Raw genomic sequence first — 9256 nt, forward strand, 5'->3', positions numbered from 1 at the left:
ATGTAAATGTTCAGCTCATATGCCTGTCTTCAGGAGTGGGTTCTGTTCCAGACCTGAAGGGCAGCTAGGGGCCGTAGTCTCGGCTTTCACCAGGCCGTGAGCAGGTTCTTCTTGTGTCGTTCGTAGGCATGAGGATCTCTCCTCAGTAAAGGTGAAGGGGGTGTGATGAGTAGAGCAGATACTTAGAAGGGCCTGTTGTGCGGGCTGACCCATGCGGCTGCAGGTTGAATCTCAGAGCAGAGAAGCCCTCTGATGGAAATGCTGGTGGCTGGAGTGGGCTTCTCTCTCTGCCTGGTGTGGGTTACAGCCTGCCTCTCCTTTGCTGTTATTTTGTAATCCATGTGTCCTTCTTTTCACAGTCCTTTGGCCTTAGAGCCCTAAGGTCCAGTGTGGCCCAGACCCGTCTCCAGCAGATAAGAAGGAACCTTGCCTACCAGCAGCACGAGGCGACGGTGAGGGCGAGGCTCGAGATGCGGACCTCTTCTGATGGCCGTCCTCTCTCTTCAACCTTTGCGCTTAGAAATTTGCCTAGACCTTTAGACTCCAAAATCTTAGTGCCTGTTTTCCTTGGTAATCCATACGGCTGACAGAGAGCTCTTATCTTTTGCCTTGTTTAATCTTGTTTTTCATCTGTTTGCTAGGAGAATAAATGGTTGAATCAGAGGTCAGAGGCCCTCCATTCCAGTCTGACCTGAGGACTGTAGCCACCACAAATACACATTCAGTCTTGTGTCCTGGGAGGCTACTGTCTTCAGTGGTCTACCCAAGGGACAGAACCTGAACTACTTGGAGATTTGTTTCTGGGTGCAGGAGGATGGGGTCAAGTTTCTTTCTTTCTTTCTTTCTTTTTTAATCAAAATTTTCACATACATAGAAATAATAATCATCTATATACATACCACCTAGATTCAATAGTTTGCTATATTGTTTTTTTTTCCCTTGTAAAATCATTTCAAGATAAACTATCAATATCATGACACTTTACATCTCAACATTGCAGCCCCCAAATAAGGATATTTTCTTACATAACCACAATATTATCCTCTTTAACAAAATTAACAATAGTTTAATATTGTCCAGTACCTATTCTGCATTCTGAGACCTCTGGCGGCATAGTGCCAAGGCATTTGTCTGCTAACCAGAAGGCTGGCAGTTCAAACCCACTAACCACTCCTTGGAAGGAAGATGGGGCAACCTATTCTGTAGAGATACCACCTCAGAAAGCCAAGGAGGCATCGCCATGACCTTGAAATGACTTGATGGCAGTGAGTTTGGTTTTTTGGAGCGTGCATTCAAATTTCCACAGTTGTCCCAGAAATGTCTTCATAACTATTTTTTCATTCAAAACAAGATTCAATCAAATATACACTCAGTACATTTGGTCATCATGTTGAATCTTAGACATTACGCATCAGTAGTATTATAGTCAGTTTTAAAAAGAAGGGTTGGGCTGGGTGGACATTTATGGCTCAGCCTTGTGGGCTGCAGAGTGTGTCCTCAACTTTCTAGAGTTAGCCATTCAGTTACAATAAATGCAGCCGTGCATGTCCACTGGGGGAGAAACCAGCATGTCCAGGAAGGGAGATCCAAAGTGCAAAGTAAATTGGGCCTCAGGCCCCCACCCTAGCACGCCCCTGCCACAGCACGCACTCTGATACTTTCTGAATGGCACTGACTTTCAGAAAACACAGGCCCGTTAGTTCATATAGTGATTCTAGATCACACTAGCATGTTTCCTCTTGATGTCATTTAATTCTCCTTTATTCTGTGTTGTTCCTATAAACTAGAAGTTAGATCTAGGGGCTTGATTCGATTAAACATTTTTGGCAAGGCTACCTCACAGCTGATACAGTGTGATAGATTTGGCTTTCCAAAGGAGGCCCAGATGAGGGGTAGCTTCTTCAGCCATCCACACACAAGGAAGAGCCATCTTTTGCCATTTATCTTGCCCCCGAGCTCCGTCTAGGTCAGGCATAATTCCTTTTCTGTGTTGGCTGCTCCAAATTGAGGTAATTCCTGCTTTGGGGGAATTTACAGTCCAGTGGAAAAGGGACTCAGGAGAGATGGTCGTACCTTTCACCTTGGTAAATTTCTGTTTCCTTCCTGTCTTGCTGCAGCTGCTGCGCAGGTTCTGGGACTGCTGGCAATTTCGAGTTGAGCAGAGGGAGGAACTAGAGCAGCGGTCCTTCCTACGCACTGCCTGGAATCACTACAGGTGGGGACTCGGCTTTGTCCTCTGGCTCCAGGGACACCTGTGACTCTGACTCACTGTTTGCCGGGGGCAGTCACTTGCCCGTCCACGCATCACTGGGGCCAATTTGGAAGGGCCTTTTGGGGTGCCGAGAAGCTCCTGGCAACCTTTTGGCTGATGAGGTGGGAAGCAGCATGAAGATGTTCACTGGTTCTTGCCCACGGTGGTTTGAAGTATCTGCTACCACCTCACTCCTTCTGGCCCCCAGGTTTCTGTGCTGCTCCCATCTTAGACCATAGGCATCAGTGGTGTTTTGGTCAGTTTTAAAGAGATGGGTCAGGCCAGGTGGACATTTACAGCTCAGCCTTGAAGGCTGCAAAACATAGCCTCAATTTTCTAGAGTTATCCATTCAGTTTAAATAAATCAGTAAAGTAGTACATGTCTATGAAGAGAAATCAGAATGTCCTGGAAGGAAGGTACAAAGTGAAAAGCAAAACTTGCGGGATCCCTCCCTACAGCCCCTTCGTCTTACTCCTCAGGGGTAGCATTCCTGCTGCCAGAGATGGTCATTATGACCTAGCCTTGCTTTGCAACAAGTGGATTCATTCCATGCAGAAGATTGTGCAGTGTGATGGTATGACTTGGCGTCACCTTTCCTTTGGCGCCTGAAAAAGCAGTTATGCTTACTCTGTGCGTCTCCTGCGTCCCATCCTCAGACTCTGCGAGGTTTTCATTCTCACCTGTGAGCATTCGCAATGGCTTGTCCTCATAGATGCTGACATTCCCCTCCCTTCTCAAGAGAGTGGGCTCTCTTTTAGACTGTTCTTATTCCAGTGAGATGCGCTTTTTAAAAAAAAAAAAAAAAAACGGTAGGCCACATGCTTGTTATTTTGTTGTTGTTAGGGGCCATTGAGTCGGCTCCGACTCCTAGTGGCTGTATGTGCCCCAGAGCTTAGCACTGTGGGTCCTGCACCTCCACACAACCCTTGCTACACTTGAGCCCGTCGTTGCAGCCACTTTGTCAGTCCGTCTCATTTGTGATACGTATAGTCCGTGTGAAAGTGAAATACAGTCCGTTACTTTGAAAGGCAGATTAGTTTTAGCACCGTAAAAGCAGACACTTCCCTCCCTCGAACTGTATAATCAACTTAATCAGCATAGTTGGCGGTCCAGTTTTGGAGCATTTTTTAATGTGTCATTGAGAAGGCCAATATTTGATTAATTCAGTTCTCAGTAAGCAAGGTGTGTATCTCACCGTGGTTCAAAACTGAATGTGGCTCTATTTGTCACTATTTGAAAGTGAACATAATGTTACAGACCCAGCTAGTCCCACAAAAGCCCCCGAGTTTGGCCCTGAAGGCAGAAAATTCCAGATTCTGGGTATTTCATCAGTTCCAGAGACTGCTTGGCGGTCTAGTTGGGATGACACAGTGTTGCCAGTGTTGGTAGGCATACCACAGCCCGAGATGAGGCCCTGAGAGGCTGCAGGCAGACATCAGGGCCCGCTGTCCTTTGCCTGGACTGAAACGAGGAAGGCCGCAAGGGGCCGTTTCACAAAGTAACTCTACTGGGTTGACCTGCCTTCAAACAAGGATAAAGAGCCTGAAACCAGAAGTTGTGGCCGGGCAGTGCCTTACTGGAGTCCTGTGTTTTGTTTCAGGGTAACATTGCTGCGCAGGTGTGTCAGATTGTGGTCACAGCACATTCACCAAAAGCACTGCAAGCAGGTGAGGAGGGCTTTGACAGCAGGTAGAGCTGAGGGTCCATTTGCTTTGGAAACGGTCTTCAAAAAGGCCTGTGCTCGGCCTCTTGATGTATTGATTTGGAGGAGGGGGTGTTAAGAGGGCTCAGCATGTCTTCCCGGCTTCCACTAGCGCTGTCAGAAAGTCTGCCTGACCGCTGCTTCTTCATCTCACTAGGAGAGGTCAGCGCTCACCACCATTTACTTCGTTACTCATTTATTATTAGATCAGCCAGCCCGTCACCCAGTGGGGCCTTAGGAGACATGGAGAATATAAGTGCTGTATCCCCATTGCTGACCAGTGGGAGACAGAGGAGTGCCCACAGTGCATGGGGGGGCGGGGGGTAGATGAGGGTCAGAGTAATGAATTAATGAAGGCAGATTGGGAAAGACAGGTTCAACGCCACATAATACTTGTTGAGCAGCCACTCTGCATCTGACAGTGTGCTTCAGCCCCAGGGACACAGCTGTGCTGCAGAGTAGCCAGAGTCCTGCTCTCACGGGGCTTAGGCTTCAGGCGGACACTGCAGTGTGCCCTGCAGGCCAGTTTCCAGAGTCTGGAGGTAGCGGGCTGGAGCGCTGAGCTGAGGAGCATATGGGGCCCTCTGTGAGCTCTTCCGGAATGTGTGTTCAAGCATGATGTTGTGTGGGCGTGGCTTCAAGCATGATGTTGCGTGGGCGTGGCTTCAAACATGATGTTGCGTGGGCGTGGCAGCACATGCACTTTGTGGCCATCCCTAGAAGGGAAGCAGAGGAAGACTCAAACCAAACTCCAAAACAGGCCATTTCTGTGCTCTCCTCCCCACCCCACCTCCGTCTGCTGCTGGCGTCTAACACGTGAATCTAAAGACTTGGGCTAGCCCCCCATTCATTTTAGGAGAGAATCCAGATTCCTCCGAGAGGACTGCAGATTGCTTTGGGAGCTGGTCCTAGTCCATTCCCTCTCCTCCTCCTCACTGTGTCTGCAGTTCTCTCTTCCTCACTGCCCTTTGAGCTCAGGTGTCCTTCCTCTCCCAGCCCACCCTCTTGCCATTCCTGTATCGGCGTTTGGGTGGCATAGTTGTTTACTTACCTGTCTCTCCTATCAGGAGAGTGAGTTCTTGGAGAGTACAACCTGTGTCTTTTATCATCTTAGTGTAGTACATTGCCTGGCTTTTGTCATAGATGCTGACTAATATTTGAATGAATGAATGAATGCATGAGCACGTGTGTTGTTGATCGCTTTAAGGATCACCTCCATTCTTGGCATTTGGATGCTACTAACCCAGAGTAAGAGAGCCCTGGTGGTTCAGCGGTTAAGCACTCACTGCCAACTGAAAGATAGGCAGTTCAAACCCACCATCTGCTCTACGGGAGAAAGATGTGGCTGTTGTTCTCCATAAAGATGACAGTCTTGGAAACCCTGTGGGGCAGCTCTTCACTGTCCTACAGGGTCACTATGAGTCAGAATTGACTCAGCGGCAGTGGGTTTTATTCTTAACCTAGGGCATGGCTTATTCCAGTGAACAGGGCAGCAGCTGTATGGCCTTTGATGACATAGCCTCAGAGGTCACACAGTGTCACTTTAGCTGTACTCTGTTGATCAGAGCAGTCACTGGCTCAACCAGATTCAAGAGGAGGGAACAGACCACACTTCTCAGTGAAGGAAATCAATGCAATGAGTCTGGTTTTAAACACCACACATGTATCTATGCTTTTTCCCCCAGTGTTGTTACCAGAGAAGTACGGATCCTTATGTCACTTGTCTGTCTTCCTACTGATACGATGTCAGTGAAATGGTAGCCTTCTGTACAATTGCATCAAAATCTGTATGACAGACAGGCACCAGAAACAAAGTCAAAAGTCCTGTTATAGGGTGAGAAGAATATTCGTCACACACGTGACAGGGGAGTCAGAAATTTCTTAATGTTCATAAAGGTGCCATCACTGAGGTCATACTGACAGGTAGTGAAACAGATGATGATTGTACACCTAAGTCACAGGGTGTGTGTGTGTGTGTGTGTGTGTGTGTGGAATAGGAAAAGATGCTTAACCCCCATTATAATTTAAAACAGGAAACACTTTTACTTATTAGTATTTTATTTTTCACCTATCAGACAAAGATTAAAATTCATGATTTTCATCTTTTTCTCAATTTTATTATGTAGGAAGCAACTCTCCCTCAAGAGTGTGACCCTGATAGTCATTATTTTAAAAAGTGAAGCGAAAATAAAGGCCGTCTGTTGCTTTGCCCTAGCTGCTGCAGGCCAGGGCCGACGGCCACTTCCAGCGGAGAGCCCTGCCTGCTGCCTTCCAGGCGTGGAGGAGACTCTGGCGGTGGCGCCAGCACGCAGGCGCCCTGAACACAACAGCCGTGTGTTTTCACAGGTACACTGTCTGCTCCAGCCGGTGTCTCGAGTTCTACGCTGCTGACCGTACAGCCCATTTGCTTTGCTTTTCAGCTCACAGCTCCCCAGGCCCTGGCTCTTCCTGCTTTTTCAATAATATGGGCTCATTATTGTCTGTAGCAGCACGAGGCAGCCAGTAGTTGCCCTGGGAAAACGTGTCCATCTGTGTTGCAAGTCCTTTCAGAACAGCTGAGCCTGACGTTCTTCCCTGATGATGAGCCACCCCGAGCTCCAGGAGAACTGCTAGTGTGTTAGCTTTCTGCCTCAGCGTGTGTCCGGGCCCTGCGGCCCTCAGCGGGCACCCTGCAGTGGGATCTCCCTGAAGCTCTTAGCTCCTGTTCTGCTAGGCCTGGCTCTTTGAAGTCTTGAGGTTGCAGTCGTTGACAAAACCAGAAGGGCTGGGAGCAGTTCACATCCTTTGAGCTCCCTCTAGGACAAAGCTGCATGGTGGTGGAGCACCGCAGTGGAATTACAATGGCTTCCTGTGTGCTGCCACTGTGGCGGGACCCTATGACGTCACAATTCTTGAGTGGTTTCATCCTCACAGTAGTTCTGAGAGAGAGCGATTATCAGCCCATTTTCCAGATGAGAAAAGTGGTTCAAAGTGCTAAATGACTTGCACACAGTAGCACAACCAGTAAGTGGCTGTGGTAGTTAGGGTTATGTGTCAACTTGGCTGGGCCTGGTTTCGAGTGGCTGCGCAGCTGGAGGTAGTTACTCCCCATGAAAATAGTAATTGACTCCATGGTGGAATCTACTGGAGCAGTTGAGTAGCTGCCTTAGGGATGTGGTCTGCTTCCAGATAAGATGCTTTAAGAAAGGTGTCTGAGCATCTTGGCACATTTGATCCTGCATTTGGCCTGCCATGTTGTCTGCTGACCTTGGGACTATTTCTGGACTTGAACTAGGGGCCTGCCGTGTTGTGCCATTTCACTTGTCAGCCTTGGGTTCGTCAGCCTCAGCAGCCAGCAGCTGCCTAGGAGGAGCCTGTAGCTCCAGTGGGCTGGGAGCAAGAGGCAGAGCTGCAGCCTTCACCAGCCCCTGGAGCTGGCACTTGGAGCTCAGACTTCTAGCCTCCTGAACTATGAGAGAATAAGTCCTTGTTTGTTAAAGCCACCCACCTGTGGGATTTTGTGTTGGAGCAGCACTGGAGGGCCAATACACGGCAGAGCCAGGGCTTAAACTCAGATCTCTGATTCTGCCGTCCAGGTGATGTCTACCAGATTAAGAGGAAGAAGACATTTTCATGGCTTTGTAAGAACTTTACATTTTTATATGGAGATAAGACTGACACACAAGAAACAACTGAAGAAAAATTCAAGTAACTGGATCCATGTGTCCTCAATTCTGTCAGCCACAAGTTCTTCTAGACTTCAGAGCTGGGGTGGGAGTAGGGGCATTGAAATATCTGAGGGAGGCTTCCTGTGAGCTCCAGGTGGGGGTGGATAGCAAGGTGGGTGAGAAAGGGGGGCTGGACTGAGGGGATGGGACTGATCGTGTAGATAGATGGTAGACAGGTGCTTGAGCAGACACCTGGAACTATTAATGTGACAGCTTTGGAGATTACCCAAGTAGGAGCTCTGCTGGCCTAGTGCCTAAGGTATATGACTGCTAACCAGAAGGCTGGCAGTTCAAACTCACCAGCCACTCCTCGGAAGGAAGACTGGGCAATCTACTTCTGTAGAGATACCACCTTGGAAACCCAAGGAGGGGCCGCTGAGTCGGGACTGATGACGGCAGTGCATTTGGTTTGGTTTTTACTATGCACAGCAGCAGAGGACGGCGCGGTGATCTTGGTTTTGGACAGTTCTGAACGTGGACTGAGATGTGTAGCCAGCACTCCAGGGCTCTTTAGCACAAAGTCAAGGAGATGTTTTTGGGGGGTGGCCATGGGAACAGAGGCTGGCAGGCGATAGCTCTTGCCTCAGCCCTTCCTACAAGCGGGCCCCTTCACCTTCATCTTCACCTCATTCCTGTGCTGAGGTCTTGTGGAAGAGCCATTTGAAAAATGGCCTCAGTGCTTTACAAAAGATACACACACACGTGCCTCTGTTTCCTTCATAAGCAAATACAAAGCCACGCTTAGTTCTGTTGCTTTTTGTATCTTGTTAGGCCGTGGAGACCAAGTCATAAGATTCAGGATTTCCACAGAGGCGCAGCATCAGCTGATGAGTATTTAGAGCTGTCACTCTGGTGGCCGCCGGACATGAGGGCATGTTCAGTAGTACAGATGAAGGGTGGTGAAGGCCATTACAGATTTTAATGCTCTTGTGGTTGAGTTGAACTTTCACTTTTTGTCTTAATTGTGGTGAGTATGTCTGAGGAGCCCCTGGGTGCACAAACAGTTAAGCACACGACTACTGGCCAAAAGGTTGGTGATTCGAATCCACCCTGAGGTCCCTTAGAAGTCAGGCCTAATGATTTTAGGTTCCGGCTGCCTGGTTCACGAGGGAGTGAGGAGAGCCGTCTGGGAGCTGGGCAAGCCGGAGTTCAGACTTGCTTTGCCGCTTAGCTCTGTGACCCCGGGTAAGGCAGGCGGTCTCTCTAATCCTCAGTTTCCTTAAGTGTAAAATGGAGCACTCCATTGCCATCAAGTTGATTTTGGCTCATAGTGACCCCTGTTGGGTTTACAAGGTGGTACATCTTCATGGAAGTAGATTGCCCCATCTTCTTTTCACAGACAGGCTGGTGGGTTTGAACCACCAGCCTTTTGATTAGCAATCAAATGCCTTAGGCACTGTGCCACCAGAGCTCCTTGTACGATGGAGAGTATACTATACTAGTTCCTGTCTTACAGGCCTGTCATCAAAACTAAATGAGGTGATCCACTGGTCCCCAGTGCAAAATACTGTCTCCTGCTCCCCAGGAGTTGAATTATTTGTGACTCTCATAGTAAATCAATATTTATGGGTTTGGTTTGGAGTTTCAGAAATCTT

The 9256-nt window shown here is 48.5% G+C and overlaps 1 protein-coding gene across 1 annotated transcript in view; it reads left to right on the top strand.

The window, feature by feature from the left end:
* Nucleotides 1-9256, top strand: part of SFI1 (SFI1 centrin binding protein) — a 120328-nt gene that overhangs the window by 86364 nt on the left and 24708 nt on the right. Inside the window, exons 9-12 of the mRNA XM_042782711.1 lie at nucleotides 360-452; nucleotides 2118-2215; nucleotides 3853-3919; nucleotides 6170-6286. Coding sequence (XP_042638645.1) covers nucleotides 360-452; nucleotides 2118-2215; nucleotides 3853-3919; nucleotides 6170-6286 — 375 coding nt within the window. The remainder of the gene's footprint in view (nucleotides 1-359; nucleotides 453-2117; nucleotides 2216-3852; nucleotides 3920-6169; nucleotides 6287-9256) is intronic.

This window comes from Orycteropus afer, unplaced genomic scaffold, assembly GCF_000298275.1.
Source record: "Orycteropus afer afer isolate SDZICR_OR568_19922 unplaced genomic scaffold, OryAfe1.0 scaffold00420, whole genome shotgun sequence".
Lineage (NCBI taxonomy): Eukaryota > Metazoa > Chordata > Mammalia > Tubulidentata > Orycteropodidae > Orycteropus > Orycteropus afer.